Genomic DNA, 20,738 nt, shown 5'->3' on the forward strand with positions numbered 1-20,738 from the left:
GCCCTGTGTTTCCGCAGCACTAACCAGCTGCTTTTCTGTTGTGTCCACTCAACATTTAGGATGAGGCTTTATGTTCACTGCTGTGGCAGCACAGCCCTGATGTCCACCCCATAGGTTTTCCTGGGCACGGACACACTTTTGTATGCTGCTAGAGAGGTATTTAAAGAGCCCTTGAGGTGAATCCCTGAGGAAGCGGAATAGGGCGCTCCCTCCGTGTGGCCCAGGCAGAGGCAGCGGTGGCAGTTCCCGGCCCTGGCTAACCCCGCCCCCCTGGCCACCCCCCTGCACTGTGTTCTGACCACCCCAGGCGCCCAAGTCACAACGATGCTCCTGCAACTCTGCTGTCCCCATGACCCAAGTAGCCAGGCGTTGTCCTCCCCTGTGAAACACCTCCATCTGAATGACCCCATGGGGGCGGGAGCGGCGGCTAACTTGTGTTTGAGGACTGGCCCTGACATTACTTTTCGAGTATGGCAGAGTGTGGTTGCCACTGTGATCCTCGCTGAGGAGGGAAGTTAGCCTCTTTCATCCTGTGAAAGGGCAGAAAGGATATCGCGTTTCCTCCGCACTCCTACACAGGATTGAATGGGAGACAAAACATCCGGTCACCACTTGTCAAGTTTCCCAGGGCCAGCGGGCATCAACAGGGGTGAGGAATCACGCTGGCCGCTCCTTCCCCACTGCCCCACCATGGCCCCCAGGACCGTAGGGCAGTTTATGCAAGCACCTCCTGGAGGTGCTTTCACCGCCTTGCCCTCTGTGCCGAGTACGGGGATGAGGAGGTTCACAGCGGGAAGGGAGAGAAAGAAGCCGGGGCAGGCAGGTGCCTGGGCGCTTCCAGCACCGCCCCACCCACACAGGGACTAACAGCCTGAACTTACGGGCTGAAGGGTAGCATGCAGTGGCAAGGGGAACATAAGCTGACCAAGGGGGAAAGGCCTCTCAAACTGCCCCCCAAATCCACGTGTGACCTGCGTCCCCTGGGAGGGTGTCCAAGTGTATGCACACCTGACCCAAGGGGTGCTCCTATAAAGGCGCCTGGATGGTGTAATCACCATTTCCTCATGTTTTTCCACTTGGGCTTCCACATGAAATGGTGTCTGAATGCTGAACTTTAGACCCAGGTAATCTTTCAGGGGAGATGTAGAATAACCGGGTTTATCTTTAGATCTAAACATCTCGGCCCAGTTTTCTGCTCAGGCAAGGCTTTTTTGAACCAGTGGCAAGTGCTGATGACCATGGGGACTCCGTCAGAAGTCCGAGGCAGCAACCCAACACCTCGCTGAGGGCAGAGGCCACTTCTGGCCCAACCCCATACCTAGGGCTCGGATGGCCAGTGATGGGGCACCGGCAATAATGAGTCTGGTTGCTTTTTCTTTTAAACCTATATTTTATCAATTTAACACTATAGCAGCAGTAGCAGGAGAGGAGAGGAGAAAGAGAGCAGTTTCCCAAACACTCTAGCAAGGAGTTCGCTGTTTGGTGGGGCACAGGTTAGGACTGATACACCTGTCATGGACGTTGATGGACACTGTAGCACAGGACTTTGAAGACTAAAAGGCTAGCTGTGGTGGCTCTTGGCCTCTCCAGGTGCCTCTGCAAGTACAGAGATGAGAAAGGCAGGGCTTAGTAAAGGAGGAGGCAGCCTTTTACAGGACGGCTGAGAAGGAAGCCGGGTTTGACCTGCCCGCAGCTGGCAACCTCCCAGCCTGTGGTTCCCAGAGGCCCACGTGGACCTGCTGCGGCCTTTGCAGTCTCAGGCTCCACCGCCTGGCCTAAGACAGTATTCTCCAAACCCCGCCTCTCTCTCTACCCCCTCGAACACTGAGCCTGCGCAGTAGCTTATTTCTGACGGAATGAGTTTAGTCTCAAAGAAACTTAAGTCAAAGTCGTATATTTTTGTGTATTCGTTTCTACGGCTTATGCAAACCCGGAGGTCAGCCGGTCCATCACCACCGAGTTGCGAAGAGCACAGGGGCAGAGCTGTGGGAAGGCAGCACGAGGCATCTGCACACCCGTGGGGGCTAGAGAAGGGCTGATTTGGGCTGAGCTCGGCGCTGGGCCCTCCGGTGCTAGATGCATAAACTAGGGCCAAATACAAATGGCTCCAGGCAAAGATGTAGAGTCATTTTCCCTTCTTATTCACTCCTTTTCAAGGCCTCAGTGTGAAGTTATGTTGGGATGTGGCCACCGTGGCAGATGTTTCCACACTGCCCAGTTCAGAGGAGCGGTCGCTGTGAACACACCAGCGCAGTGTCCCCGGTGGCGTCTTTGGCTGTGAAACAACACGCCAGCTACCGCACTGCTGTGACGGCCGTCTGGAGAGCTCACTGCTGATTGGTGGTTTCTGTGAAACCCTACATCAGGTCAGTCCACAACGCAGTTCACCCAGGCATAAACTCAGTAAGGTCATTTTGATGAGTAAAAATGTATAAAAGGTGACATGTATAGGAAAACATTGCTATTCATGTTCTGGAAATAGATTTTTCTTTTAAAAGTAATGACATTTGGTTCATTTTCAGCAACTGCACACTGGGTGAAATCAGTTACTGCAGGGAACTGTAAGCAAGCAATTCAGTCAAAGGAATTTGTTTCTTTGTTTTAAATGAAAACGCTGTATGAAATGCATAGCTTTGATTCAAACTATAGATACAATTTCCTTCTTGGTAAAACTCCAGATTTAGAATGCTGGCAAAAGGCAGTGCTGGCAAAGTATTTAATGCACGTGGAAATGCTATTCTATTTTGGCTTCCAGAAGTAGCCCTAAAAAATTCTATGCACCAATGCATTGGCTAATAATGATCATTTCGGTTTCACTATAAATTATTCTAAGTGTCACTTAAGTACTTAAGAATTAGCGCTCGCTCCTCTCTAGAAGCCATCTAAGGCAGCCGATGCGTGAAGCACCTCAACTAGACTTTCCCCTAGTTCAGCAGTTCCACCTGCGCGCCCAGGACACAGGGTCGCTACCCGCACCGCCACCGCACAGCTCAGCCCCGCAGGAGTTTTCCGCGCTCACTGTGCCTTGTAAGGGGGAGGAGGAGGGTCGCGTGGGACTGGGGCACGGGCAGAACCCACCTCATGGGAGACAAATGGGCTTCATTCATGCTGCCCAGTTCTCCCGGGACTGTCCCCAAGGACACCCTGGAAAGCTCGCGGTGTCGGAGAGGTGGCCGACCGCGCGGCGGTGCGCGGTGGTCGCTCACACTGTGGTAACTGTCATCTCAGTCGGGTCAGCCTGCACGTGAGTCGCTGGTTGTGTTTCCCTAGTTGTCACCGGACGCAGTGCAGACAGAGGCAAGGGCTGAAGCAATCATTTCAAAACAAGAGCTCGCACTACAAACACACATGAGCATCAAACATTGAAATGTGGGTTTCGTCCTGTCTTTATTCCGGGGAGGAGGAGTCGTCCTCCTCTTCTTCCTCGTCGTCATCGTTGAACGAGCAGGGCGTCTCGCCTCGGGACTCGGAGCAGTGGGAGGCCGCACTGCTGGACTGGTGGCTGTTGGGGGCGAGGAGCTGCCCGGTTGCTAAGGCCACTTCCGCATCCAAGCACAAGCCCTGGTTTACACTAGCGAACAATTAAAAACACACAGCTCGTTAATGTGATGCGCGTTTTCTGTGAAGCTCAGGAGCGAAGCATGGGAAAGGTGGCGCCACTGGTGAGCTCTGCCACCGTCTGCGCAGGCGTAGGCAGCAGCGCCCCGCCGGCCCCGCCCTGGCAGCCGGCCGGGCTCGGCGACTGGCCTTTCTCACCCCGGGAAAGTACGTACCTTGACTGGGACAAGGGGGCCCCAGTGGTCGGGTCTAAGTTCGAAACTGACTGGGTCGAGTTCAACAATAGTCCCTGATTTAACCAAGAAGGTCCTGTGGAGATATCTACAGGAAAAAACAAAAACAGAAGATGTGGGCTCTGCAAGTTCTGTGGCTGATGTTGCTGAGGTGTGAAGAACGCTGACCAGTGAGGGCAGAAGCCAGCTCTAAAGGACAGTTAGACAAGCTTCCTGCCCTGGGAAAAACCCAGAGTTTTTCAGCTTGGAAAAAAGGAATTTCTAAAACATCAGAGCAGGGGAAAACAAACAAACAAAACCAACAACCCCCGGGGAAGCAGACTACAGCAAGAAGGAATTCAAATGACACCAACTGCAGACCCCCATTCTATTTTCCTAAATGAGGCCTCCAGGGGGCAGCTCACTGAGGATGCGATCACTGCACTACCCGGGACGCCTGCTGTCCTCACCTCAAGGACTCAGGACACCGGCTGTGCTGACAGCCAGAACCTGGGCCGGGTGAAGAGAGTCAGGTCGGAAATATCACAGGTATGAAAGACATACACATTTTTGGACAACCCCCACTGCACCACCTTTTCCAGTACCCCCTGGGGAACTCAGTGCTATTAGTCATCAAAGATCTCTTCTGTCTCCTCGTATCTTTTGCTTCTAACTCAGACAAGCCCTTATTTTTAAAGGTCATAAACAGTCATGCTTCCAATGAGGGTGAGACAGGCATTACTGGTTCGGTTGGCATGACATATTTTGAGTATATCTTTTCAACGTACTTTCTATGATACACTATATTTCTATATCTCCTTGATCCATTATTATTGTAATTTTACTTGTTTAATACTTATCTCCTTATCTAGAATGTGGGCTCAGAGAAGGCAGTGATGGGAACATATAAGGTCTAAATGTTTCCGAATGAATGAGTACAGTCTCTTTCCATAGTGAGTTTACAAAGTAGGAGTCCATATATTTGCATGCATCTATCTATCTATCATCTATCTAAATACATTCCTAAAAAGAAACCCTCTGAACTATATTATCAGATCAAACATATACTAAAAAAACATGATTTGCCAAAATGAGCTTTTATTATAATTAATCAAAATAGTTTTTTTAGCCCTGGTTGGTGTAGGTCAGTGGACTGAGCGCAGGCCTGTGAACCAAAGTGTTGATGGTTCGATTCCCAGTCAGGGCCACATGCCTGGGTTGCAGGCCAGGTCTCCAGTAAGGGGCGCACAAGAGGCAACCAGACATTGATGTTTCTCTCCTTCTCTGCTCTAAAAATAAATAAATAAAATCTTTTTTAAAAAAAGTTTTTTAAGCCCTAGCTGGTGTGGCTCAGTGGATTGGGTGCCAGCTTGAGAACCAAGGGGTCACCGTTTCAATTCCTAGTCAGGGTACATGCCTGGGTTGTGAGCCAGATCCCCAGTGGGCGTGGGGGACACAAGAGGCAACCACATGTTGATGTTTCTCTCCCTCTCTTTCTCCCTGCCTCCCTCTCTCTGTAGAAATAAGTAAAAAAAAAAATCTTTAAAACAAAAATTCACACGCCGAGTGATGCTTGGGGTGAAATGAAAGTAACACTAAAACATAACTAATAAAAAAATAGCTTTGTTAATTTTTTAAAAACAATTTTACTTATTTTTAGAGAGAGGGAGAAAGAAAAGGAGAGAACCATCGATTAACTGCTTCTCATTTGTGTTCCAACCAGGGAATGAACCCACAACCCAGGCATGTGCCCTGGCCAGGATTAAACCAGTGACCTTTAGCTTTGTGGGATGATGACCAACTGAGCCACATCAGTTAGGGCAATCAAAATAGTTTTATAATCACTGTGCAAAAAATATAAAACTGTGTGTTGGGACTGGAAACTGCTATTCAGACCCTGTCGGACCAAGTGAGAGGCATCCTGTGCAGGAAAAAAGTAATCTAAATGCCTCCATTGGTTTAGAATGGCCTTGTGGACCTTTTTCTTCATGGGCTAATGAAGGCAGCTATAAAAAAAAACAACAAAACTTCAATTCTAAGAACATCCGACTTTAAAAAACATTGAATAACAAATCTGTACACAATAAAATTAAAGCCAGAATCCTGTGCTGAATATTAATGAGCACATATGGACACTCTGTCAAAGCACCACTATTTACTTGTTTGTGAGCAGAACACATTAAATTATCTTTTTAGAATGGCTTTAGAAAGCCCAAGGTTCTTTCACATTATCACAGAAACCACCATGGTTCTCTCCATCGTATTCAAGAGCCCCTCTGTCCCTCTGTACACTAAAGGCACACATTTCTGCTTTTGAACTACCCAGAAAATCTGCACCCCAGGCTGCCAGTGAGGTAACAGCCACGGAGCTGAGCCTGCCTCATGGCCCCGAGCTCTTCCAAGGAGAACAGGCTGAAATGAAGTCGCAGTGATTTATGGAGCAGGCCCTGCTGGACTGCTCGTGGGACCGGACTGTTAACAAACTAGCAGGTCCTGCTCGGGGTGGGGGAGGGCAGGGGGGACAGGCAGGTGGGGAATGGGGTGGGACATGGGCTGAGGGGCAAGAGGAGGATGATGTCAATTTAAGAACTAAATTCAACAGAAACCATATCTCATTCAACAGACACTTGTGTTGGGGCCAAAGTGCCATAAAACAAAACAAAATAAAACGACTTCTTTGTTTATATGTGATTTAACATACCTTAGAACTTATTAAATGCCTTTAAAAAGTGATGTGAAATTCTAGAGGCTGATACTTATAATGCAGGAAACTGCCCAAAGCAAAGGCGGAAGCACTATTTCTACACCCAAAATCCATGTGCAGAATATCCCATAATGTTACTAACTTCGGATACTCATAGAGATTTCTGAATTAGTGAAGAAAAAAAATCTGAATTACAGAACATGTGAAACATAGTGTTTTCAAGTATACTCAGTATACGCTTATAACTCATGACAAAAAGATAAAGAACCCCCAACCTAAATACTAGCAAAGGATGTGAATAGACATTCTCCAAGGAAGACATACAGATAGTCAAAAAGCACATGAAAAACCACTCAAACCATCAGTCCCCTGGGAAATACAATCAAAACCACACTGAAATACTACATCTACTAGGATGGCTATAATAAAAGGTGGAAGATAACAAGTGTTTACAAGGATGGGGAATAATGGAGACCCTCACACACTGCTGGTAGGATTGTAAAGTGGTAAAACCTCTTTGGAAAATAGTCTGGCAGCTCCTCAGAATGTTAAACGTAAAGTCACCATATGATCCACCAATTCCATTTCTAGGTATATGCCCAACAGAACGGAAAACTTATGTTCACACAAAAACCTGTACGAGAATATTCATAGTAGCATCACACATAATAGCCAAAAAATAGAGGCAGTCCGAACGTCCTCCCGGTAACGGGCGAGCAGACTGCAGTGTGGCCGTGTGATGGCAGTGGAAAAGGGGCGACGCTCGGACGAACCTTGGACACACTGTGTAAGACAGGAGCGAGCGGTCAGTCACGGAGGCCGCGTACTGTGGGCATCCATTTACCTGAACTGTCCACATGGACAGACCCACAGCGACAGAAAGGACGTCAGTGGCTGCCAGAAGCTGGGAGGAAGTCGGGGGACAGGGAGTCATTGCTAAAGAATACAAGATTTCTTTTGGGGGCTATAAGAATGTTTTAGAGTTGGTGGTGATAATGGCACGGCTCTGTGAATATATTAAGAGCCACCGAATTATACACTTAAAAACAGTCTATTTTATGGCGTGTTAATTAAATGTCAATTAATAAAATCACAATACTACTTCAACATCCACCTGACTGGGGAAATAGGATGCGCCCACCACTGCACTCTGCAGAGGTGCACCCTGCAGGTGAGAGTGTAAACACACAGAACTCCGGCCATCGTCAGTGCAGCTGGCGCCCCGCAATGTCACTCTTCACTCCGCACAGCACAGCTCGGAGGTGACTGGAGGGATGTTTAAAGTAGCCATGCTCTTTAATATTAAGGAATAGGAAACCAAACTAAAGGCTTATCACTGGTACAATGAACAAAGAAATTGTGAAATTTTCACATAATAGAATTCTATGCAGCAGTAAAAATGTATGAATCACAGCCACATTAAATCGCATGGGTGAATCTTAAGAAGTGAGTAAAAAAAATCAAATCACCAAAAAACATATCACTATGATTCCACTTAAGTCAAGGTCAGGGGTAGGCAAAACTAAATACATGATTCCAGTTTACTCTGTATGTTAAATAAAAGCAGGTGACGACACTCAGGGAACCCAAGAGAGCGGTTGCCCTTAAAGAAGCGGGAAAGATTCAGGACCGGGGTGGGAGGACAGTGCACCCGAACTCATTTTCTGTGAGAACTGGAGAAGGTTTTAGCATGTTGCAGGGTGTCCAACCTGCAGCCCAGGATGGCTGTGAATGCATCCCAATACAACATTGTAAGTTTACTTAAAAGGTTAGGAGAGTTCTTTGTGATTACGTGTCACAATGTATTTAATGTGTAACCCAGAGACGTCAAAGGGTTGGACCCCCTGTGGAGGGTCTGACATCGATCAGGGATAGCACGTACAAGCATCGGGCAACATACCTGTGATGTAGCCTTCTAGCGCCTTCGGCACCAGCGACTTTGCCAGCTTCAGGTCCTCCAGGGAGCACTTGCCTGACTCTAGGCCGAAGGACATCCCCATCCGCTTCAGAACTTCGATGTCGTCGTGGATCTCAAAGGCATTGTCAAAATTGAAAAGGTACTCAAACCTGCACGGGGAAACAAAGTTGGCGTGGGGTCTCCCGTGGTGCCGGGGGCTGAAGGGTTTTACATCCTGCGTGTTGCATGGAAGAATGCGGCGTTCGGCTATGGTACTAGAAATTGTCATTTACAGCAACAAGGGTCATTCTGCTGGACTCAGGAGACAACATCTCAAATGTGCTACTTTCCTAATTAAAACAACTTTCCTGGGACAGGCAAAAGGGGTCCATACCACCTTAGCCCTCATTAAGCTGTCACAAACTGGAGAAAGGAACTCTGATCTAAATCCAATACTTCTCAAAGCTGTCTACAACTTTGTCACAACAAATAAAATATTAAGAAGGCCTTCCAGTTTTATATAACCCTCCTATGAGTTGGCCTACTAGGATTGAGGAAAAAACATTTTGGATGCTCACTTCATTATTCTCATGAGTCAGGTGTTAGCTATAGCTAAAAAGCTGTTAAGCAATGAATGGAAAACTTTTCACCAACTAGCCAATCCCCAAGTCCTGTCTTGAGGGACTAAGGAGTGAAATGTCTTAAAAAAAAAGGGTCACGTGTGATACACAGCGTATTTCCAAATGTTCTTGAAAAATACCCAATCAGGATGCCCAGCTGCTCCACACAAGCTTTCAGGTAAAGAGGGGATGGAGGGAGAAACAGTCCCTGCTGACTTCCAGACCAGGCCCTGGGGCTCTGCCACCCACGGGCCCCAGACTGGCAGGGACAGAGCGAAGGTGAATATTCTGAGACAGTAGGGGTTTCACAGTGTCATGAAATTCTATTTTTTTTTTACTTTTCTTTTTTCTTTTTTTTAAGATTTTATTTATTTATTTTTAGAGAGGGAAGGTAGGAAGAAAGAGAGAGAGAAACATCAATGTGCGGTTGCTGAGGGCTGTGGCCTGCAACCCAGGCACGTGCCCTGACTGGGAATCGAACCTGCGATGCTTTGGTTCGCAGTCTGAGCTCAATCCACTGAGCTACACCAGCCAGGGCTATGAAATTCTATTAAAAAAAATTTTTTTTTAAATTTATTTTTAGAGAGGCGGGGAAGGGAGGGAGAAAGAGAGAGAAAAATCAACGTAAGAAATGCTGATAGGCGCCTCTCGCATGTGCCCCGCCAGGAGACAGAACCCACAAGGCGTGTGCCCCAACTGGGAACTGAACCAGTGACCCTTTGCCCGGTGGGACAGTGCCCACACTGAGCCACAGTGGTCAGGGCATGAATCTATTAAAATCATGTCAGGCTAAAACTTTTTCTGCTGGATCTTAGATAAAGGCAGAAATGATAACATGAAGTAAAAAGCCATGTTAAATAATTAAGTCTGTACATCTGAATAAAGTACATTAACACATTTTCAGGATAAAAACAAACAAGTAACAAATATCTGAAGTGGGTGCCTTCCGCAAAGATGGTTTCAATCACACATTAAAAGCAGATGGTTCTGGCCTGGTTGGTTAGAGCATCGTCCTGATATGCCAAGGTTGCAGGTTTGATCCCTGGTCAGGGCACATACAAGAAGTCAACCCATAAATGCATAAATGAGTGGAAAAACATATCAATGTCTTACTCTCTCTTTAAAAAATATCAATAAATTATAAAAAAGTGAAGGGTTTTGTAAATTTAATCCGCATAGTGGGAAAGCTGCCTGGCTGATTAATGGGAAAAGATCGCAAAGTAACTGAAAGATGAGGCTTTAGGACCTGCCTTGAACAACAAGTTCCTACAAGCTTCTCAGAGTCTCCCGCCCCCTATGCAGGCGGGAAAGAGTGTGAGTTAGTCACCCTGGAGGATGGGAACTTGGAGACTTGACTAGATCCCAGCACAAGGGGCAAAGAGAATCTGCAAAGCCCTGAGGAAAACGGCTCCCAGACTTCCTGCGACCCCTTTTAGACATAGAAACTAACCAAAGAAGAGAATTTAATAGTTCCCCACAAAACAAGAGACTAGCTAGAGAAAGCACCTAGAATTCTAATAGGCATTTTTCCTCTGGAAAATATGTTAACCATTCTCTAGAATTCTCAGTTTTAATGTTAGTTCTTTCAGACAAAGGCTTCTGTAAAGAATTTGCAAGTGTGTGAGTAACAACACAGACATCTACCATTTACTGACCGCAGGGCTGGACCTTTGGGAATACATCTACAACTTTTGTAAACCAGCAGCTTAAATACTGTAATTCATATTTTTATAAAGAAGAGAATGAGGTCTTTGAGAGGTTAAGAAACTATACAGATTTTCCGACTTCATAGCCTACGACAGTCTCCACTATTTCTAATTGTGTCTATAGTCTTAATTACCAAATACTTTTGAAATCCCTGCTCACTGTTTCTCTTCTTCTTTTTCTCTTGGTGACTTCTCACATAAGTGGCCCAGCACCTCTGCCTGCAATCCAGGTACGGGAGGCAGCACTGCCAGGGAAAAGACTGGGAGAAACCCGGGAGAGTGAGGCCCAAGGGCAACGTGGCGGCTCTAAGGAGCCGCAAGTTCTGGCCCCTGGAACAGGCATGGGCTCAGCCTTGGGTACTTGTGTAATCATCGAGCCCCCTTCGCTTGCAAATGTATTCCAAAGTGGCTGATAACTTGTACGCTGGCCCTTTATAAAAGCACTTAACATTTATAAAGTGCTTGCTTGAACCCAACTTTACAGGATTAAATCTCATTTAATCCTCACTGCAAGGCTAGGAATCAATGGAGGCCCTGGCATCGTGCCCGCCGGTTCTTCGGAAAACAGAGCTTTGCAGCAACTGAGCGGGGCACCATGATGCACGCCCGGGCCGGCCTCTCCCTCTGCACCCTCACCCCCCAGCTGTCTCATGACCCTGGGCACAGCCTGCTGACCAATACCATGAGCTATTTTCATGAAGGATAAAATAAATTACACATTCATTCTATTTTCAAAACTGCTCCTTTTCACTTGCTGTGATGAGTATTATCGTCAACTTTAGTTCAAATGCAAAAATATGTTGGTGGGATTATAAACTGGTACAGTTACTACTACAGTACGGAGGTTGCTTAAAAAATTGAAAATAGAACTACCATATGACCCAGGAATTCCACTTCTGGGAATATATGCAAAGGAAACAAAATTACTCTTTTGAAAAGATTTGTGCACCCCTATGCTCCCCGCAGCGTTACCCACAACAGCCAAGGCTGTGAAAATAACCTAAGTGTCCATTGGTGGATGAATGGATAAAGGAAATGAGGTATGTACACAGTGAAATGTTCAGCCATAAAAAGAGAAGGAAACTCTGCCGTCTGTGACACCATGCATGGACCTTGAAGGCATTATGCTAAGTGAGGTAAGTCAGAGAAAATACCTCTGCTAGGTAGACCTCGGCTAGACGTGGCATCTCAAAAAACTGAACTCAGCCGGCCTGCCACCTTCCCCCGCTCTCACTCACTTGTCACTGGAGATGCTGCAGTCTATGACTGTCTTCCTGCTCGTGTTGATGATGATAAACGGCAGCTGAATGGTGGAGTTCAGAGCTGGAGGGCCCTGGTTCTGCTGTTCATTTTGCCGATTCCTCTGCACCAGGTTTTTGAAAGCGATTTGCTGTAACGATCGATGAAAAGCATACACAGTCATTTAATGTGGATAAGTGACTTGGAATTAAAATATAGTTTAATTAGAAAGTTTAAAAGGGCTTCCACCTATAAGTGAATTAAACAGTTAAGGAAACAATTAGAATGGTCCAACTCAATAAATATATGTCAAGAAAGAATACACATTTAAACGGTGTCTAACATCATCCTTATGTGAATAGCAGGGCCCATGTTCCCATCGCCCATGGAAACGAGATCGTACAACTCCAAGAGCCCGGTGGCTCCTGCAGATCGTCTCAGAGTGACATGGGGAAGCAACGCCAAGCGAGCTCATGTTTCCATTTAGCTAACACAGACTCCCGAGGGTTCAAGGGTTAAATGCGCCTTTTTTTCTTCCTAAATCCTCACCTAAGGATACTTTTTCATTGCCTTTAGAGACAGACAGATAGATAGATAGATAGAAACAAACACTGATGTGAGAGAAAAACATTGATCGGTTGCCTCCCATACACGCACTACCAGGGCTCCAATCAACTGAGCTGGACGGGTAAATCCATCTTTCAGGTCATCTCCAGCCCAGTGACATGCAAACTTCATAAAGCCACAGAGCCCTGTCTTCAGATGGAATCTCATGAGACATCTACTTCATGAGACACATGAGAGCAGTGTCGTTCTGCTGGCGGCAGTGGCGCCAGGTGTCCTGAGCCCAGCCACTGGTGCCCTCCTTCACCCCTTAGGACCCTTCACGGCTTCTAAGGGTCCTCAGGGCACAGGGGAATCTGGTCCAACCCTCTCCCCACCTGATATCTCCCAGATGAGGAAACTGAGGCTTGGCAGTGATGACAAAATATACCAGGGCCTGAATCTTTACAGTGAACCTTGCTGCTACTTTATTATTATTTTTTATCTTCACCACAGGATATGTTTATTGATTTTAGAGAAAGAGGGGGAGACAGAAACATTGATGTGAGAGAACATCAATTGGTTACTTCCCATATGTGCCCTGGCCGGGAATTGAACCCACGACCTTCTGAGGCACCTAGCCAGGTAACCCCCGCCCAAGGCAAATGCGTCAGGGTTCCACAGCTAGAGAGACCTCACACAGTGCAAGTTTTTCATCAGCTCGTGAGACAGTGGATTAAAGGGCCACTCATTCCCTTTCACCAGCGGGTCCCCCCGTACCCCACCCAACCCCAGTGCCGATGAATTTAGGCTATTTTCTGTGTTTTGGCAATCTTATCCTAGGATTGTTTATTTTAGGTTCTGGGTCTTAACTAAAGTTTGATTAGGATCATCATTAACTTAAAATGGCTGGGTACTAGCTCTCTATAAAGTGAACATTTACTCTCTTAAAATGCGTAAAACAGAAGGGACACCAGCTTATTGTAGCCTTAACAATGTGTCCAAAATCACTATCAAAAAACGATTGCTAGCAGTACCATTATCAAATATTACTTAGGCCATACTGTTATCTTCTGCTGGTAAAGAACAAGCTAGTTTATACGTACATACACTGCTTAATTCATTTAATACTGAGGGAAAACATGCTGAAACTGTAAAAGTATTTAAACAGATAAAAAGAATCATCTGTTTAAATATTCTGCCCAGCTTCTCTTCCCTTCCAGCAGAAAAAGAGCCCTGGGAGATACTCCCGTACTTCGCCCAGCCTCGTGGCCACGGTGCCACGTGAGGACCTGGGTGCAGGGGGTGGGGATGGAAATGAACAGTGACAGCTCAGAGTTCTTACACGTTTAGGGCCCACTGTTTGATATTATGCACAACAAACAGCAGTGGTGATTTTTCAGGACAAGGGGAGCAGTAAAAACATACATTGAATAGAATGTTATTTTGACAGTAAAAACAAACATCCCCTCCCATTGGTTTTGGACTGATTTCCTTATTTGCTGTCCTTTAATTTTCCTTCGGCTTTTCGTTATTTTCCAGGCTCATTAACATCTGTTTCAACGGCTTCAGCTTAGCTGATTAGCCGCTCTGGACCAGGCTTAAGAGCTGGAAGAGGTGATCACACAGATGTAAGCAGGGAGCCTGGCTTGTCTGCAGGTGCTACCCACTCACGCCATTCCTCTCCCACATTACGAAGAACAAAAAGGAGGTGGTGGCATGTATGTGAACCTTACCTCTGCCATGTGATGTGGTGAATTGTGACATTATTAAAAAAAACTAAGCTAGCTTAGCGTGGCAAATTTAGTGTTCGTGGGCAACTTGCTTAATTTGCTTTATTTATTTCTTTATTCTTAGAGAGAGGGGAAAGGAGGGAGAAAGAGAGGGAGGAAAACATTGATGTGCCAAAGAAACACCAATCACTTGCCTCTCACATGTCCCAACCAGGGACCCGGCCCGCAACCCAGGCATGTGCCCTGACCAGGAATTGAACTGGTGACCTTTCAGTTTGTGGGACGATGACCAACCCACTGAGCCATGCCAGCAAAGGCTGTTTTATTTACTTTCTATAACAGCTTCATCAGTGTTATTCAATGAAGGAAAGAAAAACAAACCACTGGGAGGAAAGAAGTTATAGGTCTACCTTCTTTTACTCTTCTGAGCAAAAGTAGTTGTTTTCCGTTATATTTTGGGTTTTATTTCAATAGAGAGACTTGTTTTTATAAATGTTGACAGCTAGGTTGCCCAGGGTTGAAATCCTCCATAAATATTTGGTTTGAGAGACCACAGAGGAACAGAAATTTAGCACTGAAAAAATACATATATGAGAGTGATCCTGCCAAGCACCGTTCTTTCTGATAAACAAATAATTACAAGTATACTGAGAAATGGATTTAAAAACTAGCATGCTAAGCCCTGGCTGAGTGGCTCAGTTGGTTAGAGCATTGTTCCAATACACCAAGATTGCACGTTTGATCCCTGATCAGGGCACATATAAGAATCAACCAATGAACACATAAATAAGTGACACATCATAATTAAAGTGCCAAAGGTTAAAGATAAAGAGAGAATCTTAAAAGCAGAAAGAGAAAAGCAGTTAGTTACCTACAAGGGAGTGCCCATAATATTGTCAACTGATTTCTCAAAAGAAACCTTGCAGGCTAAAAGGGACTGGCAAGAAGTATTCAAAACAATGAAAAGCAGGGTCCTATATACAAGATATCATTTGCAATCAAAAGGCAGATAAAGAGCTTCCCAGATAAGAAAAAAACTAAAGGAGTTAACCATCAACAAACCATTATTATATGATATGTTAAAGGGACTTATTTAAGAAGATAAAAATATGAATAATAAAATGGCAATAAATACATATATATCAACAATTGAATCTAAAAAACAAATTAAGCAAACAAGAAAGAACAGAGACAGAATCATGGACACAGAGAGCGTTTTGATGGTTGCCAGATGATGGGGGGTCTGGGGGAATAGGTGATGAGGTGAGGGGATTAAGTACAAATAGGTAGTCCTGGCTAGTGTGGCTCAATGGATTGAGTGCCAGCCTGTGAACCAAAGGGCTGCCAGTTCAACTCCCAGTCAGGGTACATGACTGGGTTGCAGGTCTGGTTGCTGGTGGGAGGCACACAAGAGACAACCACACATTGATGTTTCTCTCCCTCTCTTTCTCCCTCCCTCCCCCTCTGTCTAAAAATAAATAAAATCTTTATATAAAAAAAGGAACACAAATAGGTAGTTACAGAATAGCCATGGGGATATAAAGTATAGTATAAAAAATGGAGTAGCCAAAGAACTTGCATGCATGACCCACAGACATGAACAAGGAGGGGGATGGCCTCAAGGAGTAGGGGGTGCTGTGCGGAGGGGGTAAAGGGAGAAAAATCAGGACAACTGTAATAGCATAATCAATAAAATATAATTAAAAAAGAAAAATACATAAATAAGCAGAACAACACATCGATGTTTCTCTATCCCCCTTCTTTCCCTTAAAAAGAAAAACAATAAAATAAAATAAAATAAAATGCCCAAAACCAAGCCCCGAAATGTCCACGACCCCACGCGGAACTCTGAGGAAGGCTCTGCAGGGTCTTGGAACCACGTGTTCACAGGGAACACCGCAGCTGACTGAGCCAGGACGAGCCAGGACCAGGACAAGAGAGCGGCAGCTCGGGGGAGACGGAGACAGTGCAGGGGCCACAGTATGTGGGCCTGGCGGGCCAGCTCTGCAAGAATGCAGGACCCCACAAGGAGGAGCTGTCTGATAGGAGCGAACGGTCAGCTTTCAAGGTCTTTTTTAATAAAGCTACAGAACACTCTCTTCAAACAAAATCTTATCTGGCCATCCAATAGGAAAAATGCACAAAATGCCTCCTCCAGTGCTAGCTCCTCAGGGAGGTTCCAGGGTCCTTCGGTGTGAAAAGCAGACACAGAACACAGAAAAGAAGGAGAAATGTCCTAGGTGGGGAACACCCTCGCTGGGGCTCCCTCTGTTTGCAAAGTCTCTGTTCTACCTGCGGCTGCTCCTCTGCCCTGGCCCTGCTTCCCTCTCGGATCAGACACAGATCTCTGCAAGGGTAAACAGCCTGCTCTTGCCTCTCTGATTTACACATGAATGGAAAAGAAAAACAGAAAGCGTAATATAAGCATCTAGAAAGTGAAAAACAAAAATCTGGAATATTTAAGAATACTTAACATATTCTGTTCATTAGACAAGGTGAATATTTTAGGAAAAAACATGCTATAATATTTGGTAACTTTCTGCTATCTTTATTTCTGATAAGTGGATCACACCAAAACTTCCCTGTATACCAAAAGGTTGCAGGTTCGATCCCTGGTCAGGGCCCATATCTAGGTTGTGGGTTCGATCCCCGATGGTCAGGGTACATATAGAGGCAGCCAATCGATGTTTCCGTCTCTCTCTCTCTCTCTCTTTCTCTCTCTCTCTCCCCCCTCTCTTCCCCCCTCTCTCAAATCAATAAGCATATCCTCAGCTGCGGGTTAAATCCTACAGTTACTCAAATCAAAGCTGATTTTATGATTGGTTGAAAGCTTTTCAAAACAAAGACAATTTGCTGATAAAAGCAAATACATAAAGACTCTGACTCATTTTACAAAATTTTTTGATTGGACTGAAAACAGCTCCGCCATGGAGCTCACAGTAAATCTGTACACCCACTGCAGTCACCAAAAGTGGGAAACAGTCCTTTCACCCTGTGATTTTACCTCATGAAATTTTACACAAAGGCTCTATTATACTTTTTAAAATCATCCCAATTCTAGGCAGTTATCCAAAAAAGTATTAATATAGGGATCTTTATTATACCATACAATTTAATTTTCATTTAAACAGAAATGCATTTGAAGGTTTGGTATGTTTACAAAGCTGAGTCATTGCATATTATGCTGTTACTTACGGACAATAAGTATTACAAATGGATTTGATTATCTTACTCAACATGCCTACAGTTTAACTAGCTTTACTTCTTGGTATTCCAAATTAGCATGCACACGCGCGCGCGCGCGCACACACACACACACACACGAAGAGTTTCTGGTCGGAGTAACGATAAATGTCAAAAGTACACTGCTGTGTAGCAGGAGTCTCACACAGGGCAGGCGAGTGGCTGTGGGCCCTGAGGATGGTGGGTGGGAACCAGCTAAAGGCAGAGCACACGGGCGGCAAGGGCTCGGCGGGGCATAGGCTGCCCTGCTGTGGTCCCACCGGGTACTGCCTCGAAGGCCCCCAAAGCAGAAAATGCTGACTCTAAAAGAGTAAGTGGAGAAGCAGAATAGAGACTTCTCTCCTTTTCTTTCTTTCTTTCTCCTTCCTTCCTTCCTTTTGTGTCTTGTCTTTTCTTTATTTTATTTTCTTATTGGGAAAACATCCTGGCATCTTTACCTGCAGGAGAAGTTCTTGCAGCTGGGCCCGCTTCTGCTTTATCCGTTCTATCCGCCTCTGCTTCTCTATCTTTAAAACACAGGTTACAAAATAACATGAACATATGTAGAGTATAAAGTACAGCTCATTTCCAGGTCCCAATTCTGAGATAATTAAGAATTTTCTTTAGAAAAATGCAACCCATTTTGACTACCAACATCAATAAAGCCAAACTACACCTCTTTGGGGGGGGGGGGGGCTTTGGGTAAATGAGCGGGCAAGCAGCAGAACTGCGCCAACTGTTGTCATTAGTGAAATCCATCCACTTAATGAATACATGGTATTTGGTGCTCGTGGCTACTTACTATACTTAACTTGTAACAGAGTGAGAGCTACACTTAGGAACACTTACTCTACCAGCCAGCACTCAACTCAGCACTTTACACACATTATCTAACTCATCTTCACAAAGCCTGTGGCAGTGGGAGCCCTGCGGTAACCCACTTTTGCAGGTAAGGAACTGGAGGCACAGAGGGTTAAGGAACTGCCCAAGGGCACGCGGCTTATTGCTTGGCAAGAACCTAAGCCGTCTGGTTCCAGAGACCCTGATATTAATTACTTTGGTCTATTACACTCCCACCTCCCAGAATGAGGTAAGGCCTCATTTAAGCTCTTAGTCTGACTGACTTATTTTTACTTTAAATTTTATTTATTTAAAGATTTAATTTATTTGATTCTCTTTTTCCCTCTTAGAAACAACCTGGCTGATTGCCGCCAGGTCAAAGAATACACATAGTGTTTTGGGGCTTCGGAGGCAGAATCCTCTCTAAAAAAAAGTTACTAATTTGTGTTCTCGTCAGTATGGGTATTTCCCAATAACTCAGGCAGTACGAGACTCTCTTTGCAGATGGCGCACTGGCCCTTCTAATGCTCTCCTACTTGCCCTGATGATGCAGAAGTTAACTTTTAACCCTGCACTACCTGCTCTCATTTCTGCTTCACATGTGTAAATATCCCTTTCCTGATCATAGAAATTATGCCAGATTTCTCTCTCCTTTTCCTTCCTTCTCCTTATTTCCTTTTCTTCTTTTATTTATTTTATTATTGAGGTAAAAATGGTGTATTTTAACTGACTTAAATAAGCACAGCTGCTAATACAGCTAGCTTACATATCCCATACACAATTCCTCCTCATAGTAAGAAACAAGCTTACAGCACAAACTCCCCAGCTTCAAAGGACTCTCATTTTCCTCACTCTTACAACTACTTAGAAAATGAATATTTGGGTCTGAATTTCCTTGTGGATGAGTTCCTACCCCAATGTGGGCAAAAGTCAATGATGCCAGAAAAGACATGTTTCTTGTCTACCCCAAGATAATATTTCTTGTTTGCTGCCCGTGCACTGTGGTCTGTACCAGGCGTTCCCTCTCACTGCCCCTCTAACCGCTGCCACACTCAACCCTAAACCACTTCAGACTGACCGAAGAATCTGTGTGGCTCTCCACATTTAGGGGCTGAAGCTGTGACAGGTCAGGCCCCCCTACCCCCCGCCCCCCCGTCCCACATCCAAGTGTTCTGCCCTGTTGGGGCACACTGCCCCACCCTCACTGCCCTTCCTCCACGCAGGGGTCTCCAGCCCATCCCCTCACCCGCCCCCCTCATCCTCCTGCCAGTTTGACTTCGACCCATGAGGATAGTGACCCTTCAGAACACATCCTATCTGCCTTCCTCTTTCAAGTCTTCAGTAGCTTCTCCCAGTTTATAGGATCAGGTCCCAGTTGCTTCTGTCCCCTACCCCCTTTTCTTGCCTATATATACTCCGGCCACCCCCGGTGGTGGACAGGCTTTCTTTTGCCGGCCACAGCCCAGGCATAGCACCAGCCCTAAAGGTCCTCCGTACACCCCAGACCCCTACTCCTCCCTCCTGACTGAGCTCAGGGGCTTTGGTTCTTGGTAAAGTCCTCCCTCATCTCCCTTTCCAAAAATCTGCACATACTTCTTTCATAGTAGTAATCACATTTTTGGTAACTCCTTTTACACTTCTCCTCTCAATTAGAATGAAAGCTCCTTGGAATCAGAAATTTTGTCTCGCATAATCTTTGGTTAAGCACATAACAGATGCTAATAGATTTCTGTTAACTTATCAGCTTAATATTACTGGTAATTAAAATGATTCTCAAATTCCACTTTATTGGAGGAGAAAAGTAAGACATTTCTACTGCAGCAAATAAATATAATCATCCTATAACTTATGATGAATGTCTGGTTTTGCCCTTCAGCCACAAGTATACTGGTATCAGACAACGAGAAAAACATGAGATCCACCACATTTGTCTCCGTAAGCTATCTTTAACCCCAGTTTATCCCGTTCCAGGCAGGACGGTAAAGTTACGTCCAGTTTGGAAAGAGTCTGTCAGGATGCATGTTCATTCAAGGAAGATTTTCTGTAACGATGCAAGCTAACAGAATAAAAAATGCTTCTGCACACATCATGTCCACATTCATGTAACTGCTACACATTCTGTCCATTCTGACAAAGATACGAGTGAAATACTACTCTGCTGCCACTGATTCTAGAGGCCAGTGTAAACGTTTAAACACGAGAAATAGCTGAATCCATTTTTTTGGGCCCACACAGCAAACATTACATCAAATAAGATATTATTTCTATTATACAAGTTACCAAAAATTTATGAGTGCTCAGAATTCAATTAGAATAAAGATCTTCTCTAAGAAACAGTAAAAATCAAGTCATTTAGTGTCTATGTCTCTCAGCGGCACCAGGACATCAGCCGGACTACATATCTCTCAAGTTCCTTCCAGTTCTAAAACTCTACATAGAACAGTGTATTCCTAAAAAATGACAT

At 45.2% G+C, this 20,738-nt stretch overlaps 1 protein-coding gene across 8 annotated transcripts in view; it reads right to left on the bottom strand.

The window, feature by feature from the left end:
- Nucleotides 1-1,214: 1,214 nt before the first annotated feature.
- Nucleotides 1,215-20,738, bottom strand: part of TFDP2 (transcription factor Dp-2) — a 132,756-nt gene continuing 113,232 nt past the window's right edge. For 7 of the 8 annotated variants that reach the window (XM_036030740.1, XM_028518273.2, XM_028518272.2 and 4 more), the window contains 5 exons: nucleotides 17,893-17,961; nucleotides 11,936-12,087; nucleotides 8,375-8,541; nucleotides 3,774-3,879; nucleotides 2,447-3,571 (listed from right to left, as the gene is read on the bottom strand). In XM_036030740.1, the coding sequence (XP_035886633.1) occupies nucleotides 3,388-3,571; nucleotides 3,774-3,879; nucleotides 8,375-8,541; nucleotides 11,936-12,087; nucleotides 17,893-17,961 (678 nt within the window). In that variant the 3' untranslated portion in view covers nucleotides 2,447-3,387. Of the gene's footprint in view, nucleotides 3,572-3,773; nucleotides 3,880-8,374; nucleotides 8,542-11,935; nucleotides 12,088-17,892; nucleotides 17,962-20,738 lie in introns of all 8 variants that reach the window. The other variant, XM_028518277.2, reaches the window with a different exon arrangement.

Source organism: Phyllostomus discolor, chromosome 7 (assembly GCF_004126475.2).
Source record: "Phyllostomus discolor isolate MPI-MPIP mPhyDis1 chromosome 7, mPhyDis1.pri.v3, whole genome shotgun sequence".
Taxonomy (NCBI): domain Eukaryota; kingdom Metazoa; phylum Chordata; class Mammalia; order Chiroptera; family Phyllostomidae; genus Phyllostomus; species Phyllostomus discolor.